At 36.6% G+C, this 23,883-nt stretch overlaps 1 protein-coding gene and 1 pseudogene across 1 annotated transcript in view; one reads left to right on the forward strand and one right to left on the reverse strand.

The window, feature by feature from the left end:
- Nucleotides 1-4,038: 4,038 nt before the first annotated feature.
- Xpo4 (exportin 4) overlaps nucleotides 4,039-23,883 on the forward strand; it is a 107,472-nt gene continuing 87,627 nt past the window's right edge. The window contains 1 exon segment of the mRNA XM_047552589.1: nucleotides 4,039-4,227. Within this exon segment, the coding sequence (XP_047408545.1) occupies nucleotides 4,159-4,227 (69 nt within the window). The 5' untranslated portion in view covers nucleotides 4,039-4,158.
- On the reverse strand, nucleotides 21,110-21,652 carry LOC124984674 (ADP-ribosylation factor-like protein 1; annotated as a pseudogene).

Genomic DNA, 23,883 nt, shown 5'->3' on the forward strand with positions numbered 1-23,883 from the left:
AAAAAAAAGATTTTGCTCCTCTGATTCTCTCATGTAAGATTGAATAACCTATCACTTTTCTAAAAATTAAAAAAAAAATTTGACTAGAGATGGACACAATACCTTTATTTATTTTTATGTGTTGCTGAGGAGTGGACCCAGTGCCTCACACATGCTAGGCAAGTGCTCTACCACTGAGCTACAACCCGAGGCCCATTGTCTCTCACTTTTGCATCACTCATATAATTTATCATTATTCCTCAACAGGATTCTTGGTTCCATTCCCCTTGTTACCTGCAACGTTGTGTTAGCAAGACAAGTAGCTAGGTTTACAATGTGTAGATTGTAGCTGTCGACACAGTGAGATTGACTGACATAAGCTGAATGGTATGTATCATGGTGGGACTCACAATCATATTGTGTTTGATGACAGCAGATGGCAGGTAGTCCAGAGTGTCTTCTCTTGCACTTGGGACCATTCTAAGCATTTAGTTCTGGGTCCCCCCTTTATTTATCAAGAGAGATTAGACTGTAAGGCCTTATTTCAAGCATTTGAAAATGTGGCATTTTAATTATTAGTTGTATATGTCATAACTAAATTTTTTTTTGTACTGGGGATTGAACCCAGGGGCACTTAACCACTGAGTCACATTCCCAGCCCTTTTTATGTTTTATTTTGAGATAGGGTCTCACTAAGTTGCTTAGGGCCTCACTTAACTGCTGAAGCTGACTTTGAATTTGCTATTCTCCCACCTTAGACTCCCAGGCTGCTGGGATTACAGGAATGTGACACCATGCTCAGCTCTCATAACTAATTCTTTTTTAAAAAAATTTGTTCTAGTTAGTTATACATGACGGTAGAATGTACTTTGATACATCATACATAAATGGAGCATAATTTCTCATTCTTCTGGTGGTACATGATGTAGAATCACACCAGTTGTATAAACATATATGTACATAGGGTAATAATGTCTGTTTCATTCTACAATCTTTTCTACCCACCGCTCCCCTCCCTTCCCTTCACTCCCCTCTACCTAATCTAAAGTAACTCTATTCTTCCCTAGTCCTCCCTGCCTTATTGTGAATTAGCATCTGCATATAAGAGAAATTTGGCCTTTGGTTTTTATGGGATTGGCTTATTTCACTTAGCATGATAGTCTTCAGCTCTATCCATTTACCAGCAAATACCATAATTACATTCTTCTTTAAGGCTAATATTACATTGTGAATATATACCACATTTTCTTTATCCATTCATCTGTTGAAGGACACTTAGGTTGGTTCCATAGTTTAGCTATTGTGGGTTAAGCTGCTATAAACATTGATGTGGCTGTGTTACTGTAGTATACTGATTTTAAGTCCTTTGGGTATAGACCAAGGGATGGGATAGGTGGGTCAAATTGTTCCAAGTTTTTTGAGGAATCTCCATACTGCTTTTCAGAGTTGCACCAATTTGCATTCCCACCAGCAATGTATAAGTGCACTTTTTTTTTTTTTTTTTTTTTTTGGTGGTGCTGGGGATCGAACCCAGGACCTCATGCTTGCAAGGCAACACTCTACCAGCTGAGCTATCTCCCCAATCCCCCATAAGTGCACCTTTTTCCCCACATCCTCACCAACATTTATTGCTGCTTGTATTATTGATAATTGCCATTCTGACTGGAGTGAGATGAAATCTTAGTTTTGATTTGCATTTTGCTAATTACTAAAATGTTGAACATTTTTTTCATATATTTGTTGATCAGTTGTATTTCTTCTTCTGTGAAGTGTCTGTTCAGTTCCTTAGCCATTTATTGATTGGGTTATTTGTTTTTTGGTGTTAAGTTTTTTGAGTTCTTTATAAATTCTGGAGACTAGTGCTCTATTTGAAGTGTGTGTGGCAAAGATTTTCTTGCAATCTGTAGGTGCTCTTTTCACATTATTGTTTCCTTTGCACAAGGGTCCACAGCATCTCCCAATAACACCATTCTGCACTTAAACCTTTCATAGACGAACCTTTGATGGACACTACCCATATTCAAACCCTAGCAATGCTGAGCTTTCTTTGAATTCCAGGAATAAATTCTACTTGGTCATGGTATAATCCTTTTAATGTACTCAAATTCTGTATTTTGCTGAGGAAATATTCATCAAAGAAAAACAAGTGTTAGGCATTGGAAGACAGTTAACAAATAGGTCAATTCAAAAGTGCTTCCAACATTGAGATTCTACAACTTAAATTTTGCCCTGAAGTTCTTGGCTCCCATTTATTTGAGATGTCTGTAACTTACTTTATAAAGCTTCAAATTCATGCTGGCGATGTAGCTTAATGGTAGAGCACTTGCCTGGCACATGCAAGGCCCTGAGTCTGATCCTCAGTACCACTTAAAAACAAACAAACAAACCCCAAATTAAAAACAATATTAATGTGAAAGGAAGCATATTCATCCTCATATATTTTCCTTTTTCTTTTCTTTAAAAAATATTTTTAAAATGTATTTTTATTGGTGCATTATAATTATAAATAATGGGATTCTTTATGCCATTTTCATACACGCACATAATTTGATCAGTTTTATTCCCCAGCACTTTCCTTTTTCCCTTCCTTCCCGCACTCCCTTATTCACTTGCTCCCTTCTATTATTACTACTACTATTTTAATTAGTGCGTTATAATTATATGTATATCTATCTATATCTATATATATAAAAGCAGGATTCATTGTGGTACATTCGCCTTCCTCCTATTTCTTAAAAGCATGTTTAGTTGTGAAATTCTTACGTAATAGCACAAAACAAATGCTTTGTAATTTAAGGTCCAATCTGAAGTATTTATTAAGCCTCAAACATTTAATGTCAAACTGTTCATTTATTATATTTCTGCAGATATATAATTGATCTTAGGCTAATTATGTTTGGTTGAAACTAGAGTCATTATGCAATCTTTTTGAAGATTTCTTAACTTGGTAGAATATTTGCTGAGTGTCTACTATTTGTCAGGCACTATGATAACCACTTAGATTCATACACTTCTTAAAGAAAAAAGGATTATTAACTGTATTTTGGATCACTTTACTCTTTGGTAATGAAATAAAAGATTTCCTCCCTCAAGCAATAGAAATCTAATTTCTCAATTTCAAGTTGTAAAGATGTCAAATACAAGAAACAATGGGGTTAATAATGCAATTCTGTTGCAGTTCCAGAAGGCAGAACAGACACCAAAAGGTAGAAGTTACAATAGAGGAGATGTCAACTTAAACCACCACAAGGTTAAAGGTAGTTTGAACACTGAAATAGCTGATGTCAGGGCCACTTGCCTGGAATGTTGTAAAAAAAGACTCTAAAGCACCTTTCATCACAGGTATTACGATTATAAATTCCTTAAACACGACAAAACTGGTAGTTGAGGTCTTACTGAATTCAAGGAGCCAAGTGGTCAAGGTCGGGGTTTCCCGTTCCTGCTTTTTCCTTCTATAGGAGACAGTCCTTGGAAAATGAAAATGTTAAGTGCTAAAGGGGTTTTCCTGCTAGCGTCTCGCTGAGACTCGCGGTCCAGGTAAGTTTAGATAACTCTCCAGACGAAGGAGCTCCATTAAGAAAACGCAGAGTTCTATCCTGGAATGCTTCCTCCTCTGCAAAAAAGAACAGAGAAGCAGGAGGCAAGGAAACAGATAATATTCTGAGAGGAGGTGCGCTCTCAGAATCAAGAAAAGGGCACAGCAGTTTCAAGGCTAAAAGATCCCACATAGCGCTAAAGTCCGGCAAGAAGAAGAGAGGCAGGAGCGTGCGATGTTAAGGGTAGCGGACTGAGGGAGGGGATTTGTATCCGCGCGTGGTGGGGTACTGGAGCCCACCGCGCGAGCTGGAGCCCACGAGACTCGCGCGCAGGAAAGCACGCATGCGCGGAGCTCAGAGCGGAGTGGGACGTGCTGCCATAGCGGTCTGGGACCATAGCCCGGACTCGCCCGGCGCTGGCTGCAGCCGCCTTCACCCTGCCGAGGCGGCCTGGCTCACTCGTCCCCTCTCGGCCGCCCAGGACCCGGCGGCACAGCCAGCCCCGCCGAGGCCGCGACGCCGGCGTCGACCGCGGCTGCGACGGCCTCGGGAGCGCGTGAGGCTCCGGGGTCGTGGCGGCGATTGGCCGGTCGTGGCGCCCGCTCCCATAATGCAGCGCATGGCGCGTCATTGAAGAGAGACCATGATGGCGGCGGCGCTGGGGCCCCCAGAAGTGATCGCTCAGCTGGAGAACGCGGCCAAAGTTCTGATGGTGAGGATACTGCCCCCCCGGGACCCCGGGATCTGCGGGCCGCCGGACGGCTCTGCAACGTCAGGCCTTGCGGCCCGCTGGGCTGGCGACCGGGAAGGGCCTCCAGGGAGCTCTGGAAGTGGAGGAGGAGGTGGCGGTGGCGTGGCGCAGGAGTCTCCATCCTACTTTCCTCCTGCCTTGGTCCCGGTGTTCTGGGGCTGTCTCCATTTCCTGGCTGCCCTGCTCCCTAGCAGGGTGTTGGAATGTAGTGGTGTAGAATAGAGGGCTTCCTGTGCCACAGGCTTTACTTTACACGGTGCGGGGCAGACTGGATCTTAGAGCAAGGCGCCGGGAGGGAGGTCGGAGAAATTTGTGGGGCAGTGTATGCGCCGCGGGAGGAGTCGGTGCCGGGAGGGAAGGGATGGCACAGTCCAGGTGCTGTGAGCAACCCTTGTTCGCTTCGTGCATTCGGGTCTTCTAGCGCTTTCCCTGACATGCAGCCACCTCTGGGGTAGCCGCGCCCGGCAGCACGTGGAAAGACCGGCAGGAGGGAGGGACAGAAAGCTTTGGGACCAAGGTCATTGGGGCAAAACTTGGTCCAGTACCGAGCTCCTTCTGGGTTGCTCATTCGGAGAATTGAGTCTTTGGTGCTCTTTAACTTCATTCTTATGCCACAATAGTTTGATGGGGTTATTTACTCAGGGAGTTTGAGAAGGCCAAGTCAAAGTATTAAATAAAAGTATTCCTTTCAGGGAGTAGAAGTAAAGATAAACTACATTCAGTTATTCAGTAAACTTTATATTTGCTGGCTCAGCTTTGTTTTCGTAAATTAAGACACTTACGTGTTTGTAGTTTTTTGAAAGGTAGATGCTCATTTGATTACTTAAATGGTTCAAACCTTCAAATAATTGAATGCAGCCAGATTTGTCTTTTTTCCTTTTTATTTTGGTTCGATGATAAGGTTATGTGATCAAACATCATACTTCAGAATATTGGAACTAATTCTAGCATAGTTTGTAGTTTCATTTATCAAGTTTTGTTTTCATACACACCACCAGATATTTTAGCTTGTTTAGAAATTGACAAGCCTAATAAAAGCAGGATTTACTTGCTCCCTTATGAGTCAAGATAATATATCGTTTTGCCGGCTAGATAACATTTCCAAATTCTTGATAAGGTAAGTCCAGAAAACTAACTAGTATCCCCCGTAATACAAAGTTCCTAACGTCCCTGACATACAGGTCTTATTGAAATTTTCCTATGAGTTAGTGACCCTATTTTCATTAGAGTCTGGAAGAAGTATATATGACCCAGAGAAACAACAATGCTTTATTACTTAAATTGATAAAATCGGTGTTCTTCATTGGCCCTTTTTGGGGGGTGGGGGGATACCGGGTGTTGAACTCAGGGGCACTCCATCACTGAGCCACATCCTAAGCCCTGTTTTATATTTTATTTAGAGACAGGGTCTCACTGAGTTGTTTAGCACCTTGCCATTGCTGAGGCTGAGACTGGCTTTGAACTCCTCCTATCTCAACCTCCCCACCCGCTGTGGGATTACAGACATGCACCACTGCACCCGGCCCCATCATTGACCTTTTATAATCTGTTTGTACTTCCTAGTACCTTAAGGCTGGCTTTTTATCAGCTATAAAGTGTATGTAAGAAAATGGTAGTAAGTACTGTTTAATGAATGCTAGATATTGAACTTGATGCTTTACACAAATACATCACCTATTTGATGAATCCTTCACAGCTTTACAATGTTGACAGTTTAAGAGATCAAGGTTACATGATTGCTAAGTGCCTGAATTAGGTCTTGAACTCAGATCTGTCTGATCTGGTCTCCTTCCACTCTACCCCACTACCTCTCATATATGTTGTATAGATATCTGTTAATATGCTTTTTATAATTTCAGAGAAGAGTATTGAAAAAAATGTTATTAAAAATAGGAAATTACTTTGTGTAAATTTCTACAAACTATTGGAAAGAATAGCAGTTATCTCATTACTTCCTCAATGTAAAGGTTAAGTTCAAATTTACTATTTTTAATAGCAATCATTTATTGTATGTGCCAAGCCCTTTACATATATTAACTTATTCAAGTCTCAGTAGCTCTGAGATATAAGTATTATTTTCATTTTGTAGACTAAGAAACTCAAAACATGTAGGCGCTAAGTAATTTCCCCAAATTTACATGGAAAATGGAGGATTGAGGATTTAAACTCAGGTTTGTCTGGTATCAGCCTGTGGTACAGTGGAACCAGAAAGGAAATAAATTAATTCATGTAGGAATAATTAAAATTATTAGTGACCCTTCAATTATTAAGCATTAAAATATATAACTAAGGTGATTTTAGTATCTAGCCATCTGTGGGTCTGAGTTGACTTTTTTATATAGACAATTGCTATACTTTAGCCGTTAATAAGCTTACAGATTTAAGGTAATTAGTAACACATATGTACATATATATAGATTTTTTTTTTTTTTGGATGGTGCTGGGAATTGAACCTAGGGCCTTGTGCTTGTGAAGCAAGCACTCTACCAGCTGAGCTACATCCCCAGCCCTAGTAATGTATTTTGTAATTATATTTGCATACTTCTTTCTTTAGGTTATCTATATAGTTCTTTTATGAATTTAGTAGAATTATAGTGCATAGAACAATCTTAAGAGAACTTTTACTGCAGAAATCTTTGAGAACCCAGGATGGATATCAAAAGGAAATTGTAAGCAAATTACTGGTGCAAACACTTTTAGTATTTGGGACTGAAGATTTATTAACTTCTCTCAGGTACTAGGGATTCTGGAAAATAAGAATCTCTAAGCCTTCTCCCTTCCATTCTACAGATGGGAGAAACTAAGGTTCAAAGAGGTGGAAGTGATTTTTCCATGGTAGGTCACAGAGCAAATTAATGATAGACTGAGCTAGAGTCCTTATCACTAGACTCCCATTTCAGAACCCCCCCTCCCTTACCCCCTACTGCAGTACCAGGGATCAAACCCTAGGCCTTGCACATGCTAGGCAAGTGTTGTACTGACTGAATTATATCCCTGGCCCCAGAACTCTTTTTTTTTTTTTTTAAATAAATTAATTTTTTTTATTAGAGCATTATAATTATACATAGTATTTGGGTTTGTTTTGACAAAATAATACATGGGAGGAATTTGATTTTAGTCTCCATCCCTTCCCCACCTTTTTTCCCTTTCTCTATTCCTCTAAACTTTCTTTGTTCTACATATACATAAAGGTGAAATCCCTTTGGTACCTTTATATATTAATATAACATGACTTTGTTAAATTTGTTCCATTTTTCTTCCCTTTTCCTTTTCTTCCTCACTCTCATTGTCCTACTCTCCTGATCTTCCCTGTGATATTCAATCCCCAACCGCCTTCTTTCTCTAGCTGTGCCTCTAGCTTCTTTGCTCTAGCTTCTGTATATGAGAGAAAACCTTAGACCCTTGATTTTCCAAGTATGGCTTATTTCTCTTAGCATGATTTTCTCCATTTCCATCCATTTGCTGGTGTGCCATTATTTCATTCTTCTTTATGGCTGAGTAAAACTTCATTGTGTGTGTGTGTGATCACATTTTCTTAACCCATTCGTCTTAACCCATCTGGGTTGATTCCATAATTTGGCTGCTGTGAATTGTGCTGTGATTGAACATTGAAGTGGCTGTATCGCCGTAGTATACTGATTTTAGATCTTTTGGATAAATACTGAGGAGCAAGATAGCTGGGTTGTATGGTGGTTCCATTCCTGTTTTTTTTTTTTTTTTTTTTTTTTTTGAGGTGCTGGGGATTGAACCCAGGGTCTTGTGTATGTGGGGCAAGCACTCTACCAACTGAGCTATATCCCCAGCCCAATTCCTGGTTTTTTGAGGAATCATCACACTGCTTTCCAGAGTGATTGCACTAATTTTCAGTCCCACCAACAATTTAAGAGTCTACTTTTTTCCCCACATCCTCATCAGCATTTATTACTATTTGTAAGGATTCTTTTTTTTAATCCTTTAATTTTCTCAAAGCCAACATATTATGATAACACGAATATTATATTTTATTGCTTGATGAGAGATTTCTAAATGTAATACATTTATATTCAGTTCTACTTAGGTTATTGGATAAAGTGCCAAATATGTTGGACCCATTAGGTAAAAAAGATAATTTTTATAGGTCTCAGCATAAATCAGGATTTTTCTCCCCAAAGGTAGTAACAGGGAATATTTTTTTGTAGATACTTGTAAATACTGCTTCATCTTTGGATTCAAGACAGTGAGATTGCTTGCTGGGAAATAAATTTAAAGGTGAACAAACTAGAATGAGGAAGGACTGTTGTAAATTAGTTATAGTATGTAAGTGAAATTCTTTTGAAAACATTGTGCACAAGTAACATTGTTTAAATAGGGTCTTTTCCAAAAAAAAATTGTTTGTTGGCCCTTGCTTAAAAAACCTAATCCTACACTTTTTAGATTATATTAGGTAATTATTAGAGTAAGTAAACCTGACCACACTTCCTGTACTCTAAGTGCTGAGAGTCTTCCTGACTCTATGAATTTAGCAGGCTATCTAAAATGTAAACCTGAAAATTTGGTGATATAACTGCATATTCTGTTTTTACAAGTTATAGCAATAATGCTCATATTCATTATTTTAAAGCATATTAACAATTCACAGATACATGGAATAAAGTCTCCCTCTTTATTTCATGAGTGTCCCTCCCTACTAACAGTTTGAGTATACTTTGACCTTTTCTCCTGTGCTTTCATAATCTGTATTATGTAGTTTTTCTTCTTTTTAACATTTAAGCAAAATACATTATAAATATCTTTCCTGATTTAAAAAAAAATCTGAGATACTTTTTTGAACAGTACAAAATTCAAACTATGCAGAAGGGTACATGGGGAGAAGTAAAAGTTCCCCAAGCTCCCATTCCCACTTTCCAGGGATGATTTTCTTGGTGTCTATATAGGAAATCTCTTAATTGTATAAAAGCATACATAGATAAATCTTAAAAATGTATTTTTATGAAAATGAGATTCCATAATCCATAAATTTATTTCCATTTTCTTGTTTTGTGAATAGGTATAAAATATAGGATGCATTTTGATTTCAGAGAAAACCACAAAAGTTTAGTGTTCTTATGATATTGATATCACATTCATTTGAACCATGCATCTAAAGAGTGCTTTATTCCCTTTTTTTTCTTGATTTTCCTTGGTTTTGTTCCCATCTCCCTTGGGTTGTTTATAGTTGTCCTTAGTGGTTTTGTAATGTGATAAGTGATAATATGAGATAGTTTAGAACATACATGTTAATTGATATATTTTATAATTTTATTTATTTATTTTAAATGTATTTAGTAAGTCTGGATGAGAGGGATTCATGACTGATCTTTCTACTTTTTTCCCCTTTGTGGTGCTGAGAATCAAACCCATGGCCTCATGAGCTATATATCCCAGCCATTCCTAGTTTTTATTATACTGAAATTTGGTTAATATCTTGGAAAGTATCTGCACATATGTAGGGATTATTCAACTTCCTTTTTAAAAATACCTTTAATTAAAATTATTTTTTTAAAGGTAAGACATTATTTTTAATACAAATTGGACAAAAAAGGTTCGAAAATCTCCCTGAATGTCATAGTTCACTTGCATGGTCTACCACCTTGGTGAGTTGAAGGTAATATTCACTGAGGTCTTAGGAATCTCTGATTTCCCTTGTTATTCTTAGCCATCTTGAAGAGAACTGGGGATGGGGCTTTATGGCCTTGATTCTCCTAAGTTCCTTGACTCTCTTAAGGATAAAACAAGGGATAAAAAAATAATTTATTATTCAGAGGGATACTAGGTTTATTTGGAATAAAAATATACTAGAAAAAAAGTTATTTGTTCTTTTACTGATTTTTCTAGCTCCAAAATTCCTCCAGTTTTGGATAGATTTGCCATGCAGGAGGAAATCTAACTTAAGGCATTGAGAGTCTCACAAAGCTTCCCTGGTAGAGCATATTCTACTAGTCTAATCACATTTGACAAATAAGCTAATAGATTTAATTATCTCGGAAACTCTTATTACCCAGGTCTTATATATCTTCCTCCTTTAGATGAGTATCATTTTAATCTGTGATACACTAAGAACACTCAATAACTATATTTTGCATTTATGGTTTAAGAATCCTATATTAAATTAGAAACCAAATAGATGGCATTTATAAAAGCGTATTTCAAGGAAGGATTTAAAGTGCGAAACCCTTTCTAACTCCTAATTTTTCCTAATTTCACTCCAGATTACATCAAAGAGAAAACAGCAATCCTGAGACTTTTACCACCTCAAATTTCAGATAGGTTGCTTTTCAGAATGGTTTTTCTAATCAACATTATATGAAATCTTCTAGTAGATAAAAGGCCAAATGTTTACATTCTTTTCAAGAGTTAAATGAATTTTTATGTATTAACATAGATCATATTCCAATGTTCACCATACTAAGCAGGAAGGAATAATTAATTTTCATCATCCATGTACTGTACAAATAAGAAGTTAAAATATAGTTTTCTTTGATGGTCAATACTGTAGATTCCATGTTATGATGAATTCTAAGAACACAAATTTCTGCATCTTAGTTAGAAATTGTACTTTAGTAGTTGTAACAACATCTTCAAAGAATTTTCAGTTTGTCTTTATCTTGCTCTTTCTGACTGCAAAAGATTCCTGCACAAACTGCCTGCACATTGGGCACTGCTGAAAATACTTGACACAGTCGTTGCACAAGCACGTGTGCCTGCATGGCAAGAGCACCCAGTTCACACTTCTGTTCTGGCAAACCACACAGTCCTCCTTGCTGTTCTCTTCAGACATTAATTTATTTTTTTAAAGTGGTTCTGAGGATTGAACCCAGTGCCTCACACATGCTACACAAGTGCTCTACCACTGAGCCACAACACCAGCCCTCAAAATCTTATTGATTCTCATATAAATTCTGTGAAGTAAATAGAATGATGAGATAATCTTAAGAAAATCTGAAATTCAGAGATAGTAATTTGCCTGTGAACTTAAAGCCAGTTTGGATCTGGACTTCAATCTCTGACATTCATTCATTCTATTTCCTTTTTTAAGTATATGTCTCTTAGGCATTGTATGTACTGTGTATGCTGACAGATGGGAGAAAGACCATCTTTTCATATGGTGCAAAAGTAGTGCTAATTGGAGGAGAAAGGCAAAAATATTAGGAGTTGTTGGGTGGCAATATTAGAAGTACTATGTACTAGTGTTCTGTGAGAGTAGGGATGATAAACATCTATCCCAGGTGGAGGTAGTGATCTAGAAAGGGCTTCTTGGAACAGGTGATCCTTAACCTGAGTCTTGAGGACAAATTGTAGTTTTTTATTTGGATATAGGATGTACCAGGTTGGAGGAATATGTATTATTAATGCCCAAGAGAGTATAACTTGTTTGGGAGATATTTGAGCATTCATTTAATAGATATTTCCTGAGCCCTTAAGTATAAGGTATACTGCTTCAATTTTTTTGTTATCATTAATTCATACTTCATAATGTTAAACTTTTTTTGTGTATGTGTGGTGGTGGTACTAGGTTTGAACCCAGGGTTGCTCCACCACTGAGATACATCCTTTTTTTTGTTTTTTATTTTGAGGTTAGGGTCTTATTAAGTTGCCAAGGCTGGCCTCAAAACTTGAGATCTTCCTGCCTTGTCCTCTTGAGTCACTGGGATTACAGGTTTGCACCACAATGCCTGGCAATATTGAACATTTTGATTAATATTTTACTTTTATTGAAAAAATGCATTATACTGAGTAACCATTTTTATTTGTTTCACTCCACGATGTGGCACTGCATATTAGAAAATGAATACTAGCAATTCTTTTTGTCAGTTACAGTCTTTCTTCCCTTCTTACCTTTCTTTGAGTTGGCAGAGAAAAACTTGACTAATTAGAGAATATATCTGGAAGAATAATTATATGAGAACAAGATTTCTTTTTGTTTTTTGTACCAGGGATTGAACCCAGGGGAGCTTAACTACTGAGCCACATCCCCTACCCTTTTTATTTTTTATTTTGAGACAGGGTCTCACTAAGTTGCTCAGGACTTGTCAGTTGCTGAGACTGACTTTGAACTTGTAATCCTCCTGCCTCAGCCTCCTAAGCCACTGGGATCACAGGCATGTGCCACCACTCTCAGCTTGTTGCTTTATTTTCAGTGATACAAAAAATGATTTTAAAGTTGTATTCCTCATTAGTAATTGGGTTCACTCAAAACTTTATATTAAAATAACATTCTTTCTATTGTGTGTCTTTAAACCTAATTTCTATTTCTAAGACTATAGATATTTGCTTTGTACTAGCAGATTTAAAAGCCAGAGATTCTAAACTCTGACAGATTTTAATAACTTCAGGAAGTGCTTTATTGCAGTGTCCATGTGCCCACTCTTGTTCTGTTGTTTTGTTTTTGCAGTGCTGGGGAAGGAACCCAGAACCTTCCAGGTACTAGGCAAGCAGTCTACCACTGAGCTATACTCCTAGCCCTTGTATACTGAAATTTACTGACCAAGTTGACTGCCTGAGTACAGCAGTTCCTGTTCTGGTGCTCAGGTTGCAGAGTTATATTTGTGCAACTGCCTTGGGGACAGGTTCTGGGAATGGACCAGTAGGCTGGCCTCCCAACTATGAGTTCTGTACCTGTCCCCCGTTACTTTTGCCAGTCTATCTAGGTCTCATCCCAGACTCCTGGGGCAGGGGGAACCTGTGGTGCTCCAGATTGCCCCAAAGCCTGTGTGTGTTTGACTGGCCACCAGCCTATCTTTACTAATGAAACATTTGTCCCATGGTTCCATTGGTTTTTACTTACAAGCTGATGACTATAGCACATCAAATTAAGCACATAGTTCTTTTAAGAGTGAGACCTTGTTCGACTGCACAGGTCAGAGATCCATGAAGCTGACCTTGGGCTCTAGCATACTGGGCTTCCATATATCAACATTGTTTTTTATTCTTTCAGAACCTTACATTTATGTATTCCATTGACTTAAAATACCCTTCTGCCTTTAATGCCTTGGATCTCAGTGGAACTGTTTGGTCTAGATTGTTTGGTAACACCATTTGCTTTGGTAACATTTATTATACCTGCAGTTTTACACTATGTGACTATATGACTGACTTTTCCAATAAATCAAGTTTCCAATAAATTAAGTTCCTTTAATATGGACATTCTGTTTTTATGTATTGTTGATTCTTTGTTGTTGCACAGCATCTAGCACATTTCTGGAACATCATGGGCATTCGATAATAATTTGTGGGCTGAAATATGTAAGTTTCTGTGGGGGAAGGCATAAAGTATAGTGGTGGGTCCATAGGTAGATTACCCAGGTTTGAACTGAGATTTTACTACTTACTGCTTGTTCTTTGGAGGTTTTATATAAGTTATTACCTTTCCCGTTTCTTGGCACTCTTCTCCCATTGCTCTGTCTCTGAATCAGCCACTCCAGCTTTCTTTCAATCCTCTTCACAGCCTTTTTTTTTTGGTTACGCTGGGGATCAAGCCCATGGCCTTGTGCATGCTAGGTAAGCATTCTACCTCTGAGGTACATCCCTGGCCCCTCATATACTCTTCCTTCTGGGAGAATGTCTTTCTCACTTTTCAAGGAAGCCTTCCTTAACCTACCTGGAAGGTGAAATTCATCTGTCTTATACTTGGATAACTGTGTATTTCTTTTATATCACCTATCACTTTTAGAATTATATATTGATTGATATAGTTGATGGATGTTGGTTTCCTTTGATAGACTTTAATTTATATTAGTTTAGGGATCTTGTTTGTTTTCCTTGGTGGTATGTATTTTGCATCTCATACAGGGTTTGATGCATAGTAATTGCTAAGGTAATAACTTTTGAATGACAAAAAAAAGAATAAATGAGGAAAGGGAGTAGTATGAAATGATCCTCAGGAAATAGCGGCTGGGTTATCTTAAGGCCCTATTTGCTATAAAGTTTAGTTTGAGTTCACCCATTAGTGCAGCTTCTGAGATTTGCAGTTTTGAAGTTTTCACTGTCAGCAGTGGAAAATATCTGATTTGAGAGAGGCAACACATGAGCTAGAAAGATGTGAGACTGTTGAAGTTGGTCAACAAGAATGATGAGTTTCTGAATAAGACTAGGGTGAGGGAAATATATATATGTATATTTTTTTAATGCCAAAGTAATTCTCAGTGGTGAAGGAGAGTGAATACATATATTTGGGGGGGGAGCTCTGTTCCCAAAGCATGCTCAAAATTTGTTTTCTCAACTTTTATGTTAAAATTAATGGAAATTTCATTTGAATCTATAATATATCTATGTTTCATTATAAAGTTATTTGCCCTTAGTCTTTGAATAAGACTACTAATTTTAGAAGACTGGTCTATCTTTATTTTGTGGCTTTGTGAGAGGTAGGGATTAGGGAACTAATTAGAAAACAAATCATTAGTAAGATAGCGACTTAATCAGATGAGTTCTTAGAAAAATCATCCTGATGCTATGTTAATAAACTCATGTAGAAAGATTATTGGGACCATAGAAATTGAAAGGCATTATAACAGAGGGGCTGAACTGTCTGGATTCCTTTTGGTTCCAATAGTGACTACCCGTGTGACATTTGGCAAGTAAATTAACCTCTCTGTTTTCTGTTTCTTCATCTCTAAAATAGAGTAATGATAATAACAACTATCTCAGGGGTTAAAGTGAAGATTAAATGATTTAATTTACTTTGAAAGGAAAGTGTTGCTGGTGGCACATGTTAGTAACCCCAGTGATTCAGGAGACTGAGGCAGGAGATTTGTAAGATTTGAGACCAGCCTCAGCAACTTAGTGGGATCCTGTCTCAAATAAAAAAAAGGAATGGGTATGTAACTCAGTGGTTAAGCACCTTTGAGTTCAATCCCTAATATTGCAAAAAAAAAAAAAGTGTTTAGTGTCTGGCACATAGTAAGTGCCATGTAAATGTTAGCTGTTATTTTATATTTCAGTGTATCAAATGACTTTACATCAAAGCACATAAATCAGGATGAACTTACAGTAACATTCAGTAAATATTTGTTCATCAAATTTCTTCTGGAGCAGTGCTGACAGAATTTTCTGTGCTGATAGAAAAGGGTCTATGTTTACTTTCTCAAGTATGGTAGCCACTAGCCACTTGGCACATGTTGCTACTGAATGCTTGAAATGTAGTGCAGTGGAACCATAAATAGTAATGGCTATATATTGGATAGCACATGCCTAGAGTGTGGCTTTATGACTCTTGACATTTACCTTCTGATTTATAAATACTGAATCACATTTGAAATATTCTAGCTTATCATTTCTTCTGGTTGTTGGTATTCCCGCTGTCAAAATACAGTACTAATTCTAGACATTAAACACATCTTTGGGTTCTGTCCTCTTATTCTGTTTCTTGTTCTAGCATCATCAGAACAATACTTTTGATAACATTGATGGCATACAATGCTCAGAGGATGAGTATATTCTTTGCTTCACAATTATAATTTTTATTTTTAGATTTATAAAAATTAATTAGAATGATAAATGATTTTTTCTTCACTTTTATATTCATGCCTGCCTTTAGCATTTTTTTCATTTGTGAACTGTCTCAATTTTTTTTCCCCCACAGGGATAGCACACAAGTTGAAAGAATATTGTGATGTATCCTTTTATCAAAACAGGCATGTCCAAATTTTTGTTGCAGAGTATTGCGTTACAAAGTAATTTTTACCTAATGACTAACTGGATAAGAACACCATATTTCCTTTTTGTTCTTATTGTAGTGTTCATTATAATTGAGTTTAGGGCAGGGTTCTCAACTTTGTCACCATTGGCATTTTGGTCTTGCTCTAATTCCTTGTTGTCTGAGAAGGATGTTTAGCACCATCCCTTCCCTCAATCCACTGGTTGCCAGTAACGCTCTCCAGTTGTGGAAAACAAAAATGTTTCCAGATACTGCCAGATGTCCCTGGAGGGCAAAACTGCCTTAATTAAGAACCTCTGATGTAATACACTATCATCTGAGATTACACGTATATGATCAGTTTTACCATCATTCACAGAGTATAAAACAACTCTGCCTGTAAGAACTTTTTACAATGATAGTAATGTTCCAATGTGATAGTTGCTAGCCATGCCTGCTGTTAGGCATTTGAAATGTGGCTAATAATATATGGAACTAAAATTTTTATTTGGCTTAAATTTACATTGTATCATGTGATTAGTGGTTACTACATTGGAAGCATGGAGAGTGCTGCTAGATGTTACTCTATATTCAGATTTCTTCTAATTTTCCTCATAATTGTGAAATGTCTTTTACTGTCTTCTTTCTTTGTCATTATGGGTGGAAAATGAAAAATTCCTGTTTTTCAATACTGTTCCATTGAAACATTTATTATTTATTTATTATTTATTGAACCCAGGAATGCTTTACCACTGAGCCACATACCCAGTCCTTTTTTATTTTGAGACAGGGTTTTGCTGAATTGTTGAGGGTCACTAAGTTGCTGAGGCAGCCCTCAAATTTGTGATCCTCCTGTCTTCACCTCCTTAGTCACTGGGATTACAGGCATGTGCCACGGTACCTCACCCCATTGAAATAATTAAATAACGACCACAAAGATAGTGTCTCTAGATTTCATTCCTTCTTGAAAGATGTTATGCTTTAGCAATTATAGCAAAAATTTTAAGGGTAATATAATAGAGTTTATTTATTGCTTCCCCTTCTAGGTTATTTAACCCTTCCATTTTTAGTCTTTTCTTAGCATAATTGGGAATAATTCATGAGTTCTGTTGAAACAATCCCTAAGATGATGAAATAGCACAATGTTTCAACATGTAGGAAAAGAGAGATTGCTGCGATCCTGTTGTGTATATAGGTTTTTTAAAAGGTTCCATTGGGCCTACAAAGTAATTTCAAGATCGAATGAGTTTTATTCAATTTTTAGAAAAATTTCTGTATTCTTTAGAGGATTTGTAAGAAAAATTAAAAATAATGAAATAGCAAGTATTTCAAATAGAACTAATAAAAACGAAAACTCAGCAATTCCAAAATTCTTTAAAAATTGAGTGTTGTATGCCTGGAAGATAAATGGACAATTAAAAGAATGCCTTTGTTGTCTCAACATTAGTATGATGTTTGCTATAGTTTTGTTTTTTGTTTTGAGAGATTGGGTCTCACTATGTTGCTCAGGCTGGTCCTGAATTTGTGGGCTCAAGTGATCCTCCTGCTTTAACCTCCCAAGTAGCTGGGACAAGTACACACCACTGTACCCTGCCAGAGTTTTTATTTTGTTTTGTTTGGTGCTGGGAATTGAACCCAAAGCCTCTCTACCACCGAGCTACACCTGCAACCCCTGCTATAGGTAAATTCTTTTCTATGAGGTCAAGGAAATTTCTATCAATTACTGCTTTACCAAGAATTTAGTTAAAGATTGTTTATTTAATTGTTTATTTCTCCTTTTCTGATAATGTCTACTTTAACATTTAATGTGAAAGGTATTAGTTGATTTTTCTAATGTTAACCCAGTTTTGCATTAGAAATAACTTCTGAATAACTTCTTTGTTATTATCTTTGTTTTGTTTACTATGGTTTGTGAAATATTTGTTGTTGTTGTTATTGTTATTATTATTATTTTGCAGTACTGGGGATTAAACCCAGGGGCACTTTTCTACTGTGTTGCATCTTCAGCTCTTTTTGTTGTAGATGGACAGCATGCCTTTATTTTATTTTTTAATTTTTATGTGGTGCTAAGGATTGAACCCAGTGATTTCACATGTGCTAGGCAAGCACTCTGCCACTGAGCTATACCATTCAGCTCTTTTTTTTTTTTTTTAATTTTTTTAATGTTTTGAAACAGGGTCTCCTCTGGCATGTGTATACTGTAAGCCCCATGACTCAGGCAGCTGAGGCAGGAGGACCACGAGTTCAAAGTCAGCCCCTGCAAATTAGTGTGACCTGTCTCAAAATTAAAAAGTAAAAAAAAAAAAAAGAACTGGGGATGTAGCTCAGTGGTAAATCACCCTGGATTAAATTCTCAGTATCAACAAAAAAATAAAACAACAGCAAAAAATAATTACTGAGCTAAATGGTTTTACTAAATTGCTGAGACTGGCCTCAACCTCCTCAGTTACTAGGATTACAGCTTGTACCACCATGCCTAGTTTATTAGTAATTTTTAAAAATACCTTTTAGTTGTCAGTGGATCTTTTATTTTATTTATTTATTTTCATGTGGTGCTGAGAATTGAACCCAGGGGCTCACACATGCCAGGCAAGCCACATCTCCAGCCTTAGTTTATTAATGTTATTTTAAATTGACTTTGTCCTCCGCTATCCTCACCTGGTCTTTATATTGACATATTTGTGATGATATATTTACTTTCTAAAACAAGAGTATTCTGTTTTTTGGTAGTATCTTAAAGTTGTGTATGTATGTTTGGATTTATTTGTTCCTCGTTTGACAAAATCATCTGGGTCAGTGTGTTTAGGAAAAAACTATTTTAAACTACTAAAACAATTTATTTAGTGCTTCAGGAATGTTCATATTTTCTATTTAATCTTAAGTTTTGTTGTTATATTTTTCTAGGAATTTGTCTGTATCACTTGATTTGATTTATGACCATAAATGATTGCTGTCATTTTAGTAGCCTTATTTTCTGAAGCATTTGTAGTTGAATTCTTTTTTATGTGTTTGTGTTCTTCCTCCCCCACCTCCCTTTCCTGACTAATCTTGCAAAGGTTTATCAGTACTTCCTTAATTCTATTTTTGCTGGGCGGCATAGATTCTCCTTTCTGAGTTATTAGGTTGATGCTTAACTTATTTCTTTTTCTCATGTAGGCTTTTAAGCCTATGGATTTTCCTCCATGTTTATATAGTACACATTTTTGGTATGGGAGATATTTTTGGTCAGTTGTAAATGTTTTCTTTTTTCTTTCTTTTTTTGTGGTCCTGGGGATCAAACTAGTTCAATGTTTTCTAATTTCCATTCTGATTTCTTTTTTTCATCCTTGATTCACTTCTAGTTTTTGTTGTTAAGTCAGTTTGTCATTTAATTGGTTGTGGTTCAAGATTGTTATGTGTAAAATACTTAAAATTTGGTGGACTGGGATTGCGGCTTAGTGGCAGAGTGCATGCCTAGCATATATATGTAAGACACTGGGTTTGATCCTCAGCACCACTTAAATCAGTCAGTCAGTCAGTAAAGTTATTATGTCCATCTACAACTGGAAAAAAATTTAAAAATTTGTTTGGATATGCCTTGTGGCCTAGTATATTGTCAATGTTTTGTTTAGTATGTTTGAAAAGAGCGTGTGATATGCTGTTAAGGGTGCAGTATGTTTAGTCCCATAAAATTGAGCAAATCTTTTTTTTCTTTGTGGTGCTGGGAATTGAACCCAGGACCTTATGCATGCAAAGCAAGTATTCTACCAACTGAATTATATCCCCAGCCCTAAATCTTTTTTTTTTTTTCCTTCATAAGCTAGCACCTACCAAGGGGCATGTTAATCTTCTACCTTAGTGGATTCATTAGTGATTCTGCCATTTTTTAATTTATGTATTTGAGTCTATGTATTATTTATATACCATTTTAGTTGACTTACTTATAATTATGAGTTGACTCACTTTGGTAACATTTTGCCTTACATTCTGTTTTTTTTTTTTTTTTTTCCTGATAGGTCGGTTTAATTGACTTTTGCTTAGAATGCTTACCTTTTTCTAGCCTTTATTTTCAGCCTTGCCATGCCCTTGTATTTTGTATGCTTTTCTTTTTTTTTAATGTGAATTTTTTCTTTATCGTGCTGTGAATCCCATCAAATATACCCATTTAGGATTGTTTCTACTGTCACTGATCACTTTTACAAGTATAGACAAATTTATCACATTATTTTAAATGTTCTGCAACTAGTTAGCATAATTTTAAAGAGGTTGTCTGTGTTGTCAATGTTCACATTTTTAGGAATATTTAGCACAATTTATTAAATAAACTTCTGACCCAAAAGTTTTTCTTTGAGCCCACCTCACTAGTCTGTGGCCTTGGGCAAGCCAATGTATCAGCACTGTAGGTCCACATTCTTGAAGTGAAGACATTACAATCTGTCCCACCTGTGTCACAGGGTTCCCTTACAAATTGATTACATCAGTATATATAAAGCTCTTTTAACAACTATAAAGTACTATAAAGTGACAATTACAGATAAGTCAGTGAAGTCAGTCACCAAAATATTCATGCCTGTAATCAGAAACTTTTTTTTTCTTTTCTTTTCATTTTTTAAAAATTTTAAACGGTGCTGGGGATTGAACCCAGGGCCTTGTGCTTGCAAGCACTCTACCAACTGAACTATATCACCAGCCCCTATAATCAAAAACTTTTAAGTGAAACAGTTTAATATAAAGTGGTCAGCTAAACAAATGAAGATTATATTATACATACTGTGCTCCTAGCCTACTCTCCGGAGTCTAATCTTTGGAAGGACTTAATTCATTTCAAGAAGGAAAAAATCTGGATTAATATATGTTAGTGTTTACACAAACAAGATGCAACCACTAATTCAAAAGTAGGCGGATTTTCCCCCAAGAAGATTGTATTCTTTAATAGAACTGTATTTGAACAAGAATTCCATGCAGATAGAATATATACCTTCAAGAAAGCAAGGAAAGAATGTTTTTACATTACATAGAATATTCAGATGATTCAATCAAGTTACCCCTCCAACCAAATACTTATTTTTTTGTATTTATTATGAACTTTGCAGTCAGTTCTGTATGTGCCAACGATCGTGTAGTTTCAACATTTAGTGATGTGAAGCACACCTGCCTGGTTCCAAAAAGAGAATGTGATGCAGCCTTCATTTCAGAGGAGCTGAAGTGATTGAATTACTGTCTGCTTTTTAATGTTTCAACTAATCATTCCATTGCCTCATCAAGGCCAGTGCCTTTGGTTGCTGTTTTGAATATCTGCCATTTTCGGTCCTTCAAGGCAGGTAACCCAAGTGAGTTTGCCATCTCTGAGGGAGTCCTGACGTGCTCCATGTCTTGCTTATTTGCAAACACCACTAAAATGACTTTTCTCAGCTCTTCTTCCTCCAACATGGAGACTAACTATGATTTAGAAATGCCAGTTCAGTCTCAGTCACAACTGTCTACTACATAAATTACTGCATCTGTGTTTGAATAATAACACCTCCAGTATGGCCTGATACTTGTCTGTCCTCCTAAACCCCAAACTTAGAATTTAAGGTTTTTGTATGTCACCATCTCTACATTAAAGCCAGTAGTAGGAATAGTAGTAACAACTTCTTCAACCTGTATTCTGTACAAAATTGTGGTTTTTCCTGCACCATCTAATCCCAAAATTAAAATCCTCATTTCCTGGGTTCCAAAGAGACTGGGAAAAATACGGGAGGAAAAGCCACCCATGATGACCCGATAGTCGGCCCTCACCAGTCCTCGGAGGCAGGAATGTGAATGGAACTCAGGGCCTTGCACATGCTAGGTGACTGCTATACCCCTAAGCCATATCCCCAGTCCTAATATGTATATTTTTTTCCTCAGCTAGAAAGATTAAATTTAAAAACACCTTAATCCAGAGTTTTGCTTTTTTTAAATTAATAATTTAAAAATACAATCAGTATTTTGATTGAATCAGCATAGGTAACAATTTATTCTTCTTTTTTGGTACTGAGAATTGAACCCCAGTGCACTTTACCACTGAGCTACATCCACAGCCCCCCTCCCCCCTTTTTTTTTAATTTCAAATTTTTTTAGTTGTTGGTGTACCTTTATTTCATTTATTTATTTATGCAGTGCTGAGAATCAAACCCAGTGCCTCATGCTTGTGAGGCAAGTGCTCTACCACTGAGCCACAACCCCAGCTCAAAGAGGGTTTTTTTGTTTTTGTTTTTTTTTTTGTGCTGCTGGGGATTGAACCCAGGGCCTTGTGCGTGAGAGATGAGCACTCTACCAATGGAGCTATAACCCTGGCCCTTTTTATTTTTTATTTTGAGACAGAGTCTCACTAAGTTGCTTAGGGCCTCCCTGAGTTGTCGAGGCAGGCTTTAAACTTGTGATCTTCCTGCCTCAGCCTTCTAATTGCTTGGATTACAGGCATGTGCTACTGTGCTTGGCAACAATTTCTTTATTCCACAGACCTTTACATTCAAGACTTTGTTTCTGGAATAACTTTACTTTATAATTTCTTTAAGGAGAGTGCTTGGGTGGTATACTCACCTGATATTTATTTGCACGATCATGCCTTTTTTTTGGTGGGATGGGTACCTGGGTATGATCATGCCTTTACTACGCTAATCCTTGGGGGAGAAAATTGCTTCTCTGGGCTGTAGCTGTAGCTCAGTGGTAGAGTGCTTGCCTAGCATCCTCAGCACCACATAAAAATAAACAAAGTAAAGATATTGTGCCCATCTACAACTTAAAAAAAATTTTTTTTTAAATTGCTTCTCTGAATATACCTTTCTTCCTTTTTCTTTTTTTTTTTCTTTTTCTTTTGGTCATACTGGGGATTGAATCCACGGTCTTGCACATGGCTTCTCTACCATTGAGCTGTATCTCCAGCCCCCAAGGTACACATTTCTAAGATAATAGTTATTTTCCCTTAGTTCCCTGAGCACGTTATTCTTTTCTTTCTTTCAGACTTCTTGTTGCCTTAAGAAATCAGTCTTACTACTTTGAAGGTAATATTGTTCTTTGCTAAGAGTTTTCTCTTTGTTGAATTCTTCAGTTTCAATGTGATATCAGTAATATGGCTTTATTTGGCTTGGAACTCATTGGTCTTTCTGAAATTAGTTTTAGTGTTTCTCATCAATTTTGGAATACTTATTGCCATTAAACACTAACTTCTCATTTCCTCCTTTTTTCCATCCCCTGATAAATACCATTTTACTTTCTTTCTGTATGAATATGATTATTTTTATCATAAGTGGGGTCATTCAGTATTTGTTCTTTAGTGTCTGTCTTATTTAATTTAGCCTGTTTTCAAGGTTCATGTTGTAGCTTCTGTCACACTTTTCATTCTTCTTAAAGACTGAATAATATTCCATTGTAAATGTATACTACTTTTTGTTTGTCCATTCATTTATCAGTGGGTATATTTGGGTTGCTTCTACCTTTCCATAATGAATAATGCTGCAGTGAACATTGTGTATAACCTATGATGGTTCTGCTTTTAGTTTTTTTGAATATATGCCACAAAATATAATTCCTGGGTTATTATGGTAATTTTATTTTGAATTTTTTGAGAAACTGCCAAACTATCTTCCACAGTGGCTGCTATAATATTTTACCTTTCCATAAGTATTACACAGGGTTCCAGTTTTTCCATATCTTACCAAAACGTATTTTATGTTTTTAAAAATATACACCTAATTTAATTTTTAAAAATTAACACATAATAATTGTACATATTTCCATAAAGTGTGTGATTCAGTTTATGTATACAATGTGTAATGGTCATATTTTCTGTTTCATAGTGGCCATCTTCATAGATATGAACTGGTATCTTATTTTGATTTGCATTTTCCTAATGATTAGTGATGAATTTATTGGCTATTTGTTTATCTTCTTTATTCAAGTCCTTTGCCTGTCTTTTAATCAGGTTTTTTGATTTTTAGTGTTATTGTAGTTCTTTATAGATT

The sequence above is a fragment of the Sciurus carolinensis genome, chromosome 5, assembly GCF_902686445.1.
Source record: "Sciurus carolinensis chromosome 5, mSciCar1.2, whole genome shotgun sequence".
NCBI classification, from domain to species: Eukaryota; Metazoa; Chordata; class Mammalia; order Rodentia; family Sciuridae; genus Sciurus; species Sciurus carolinensis.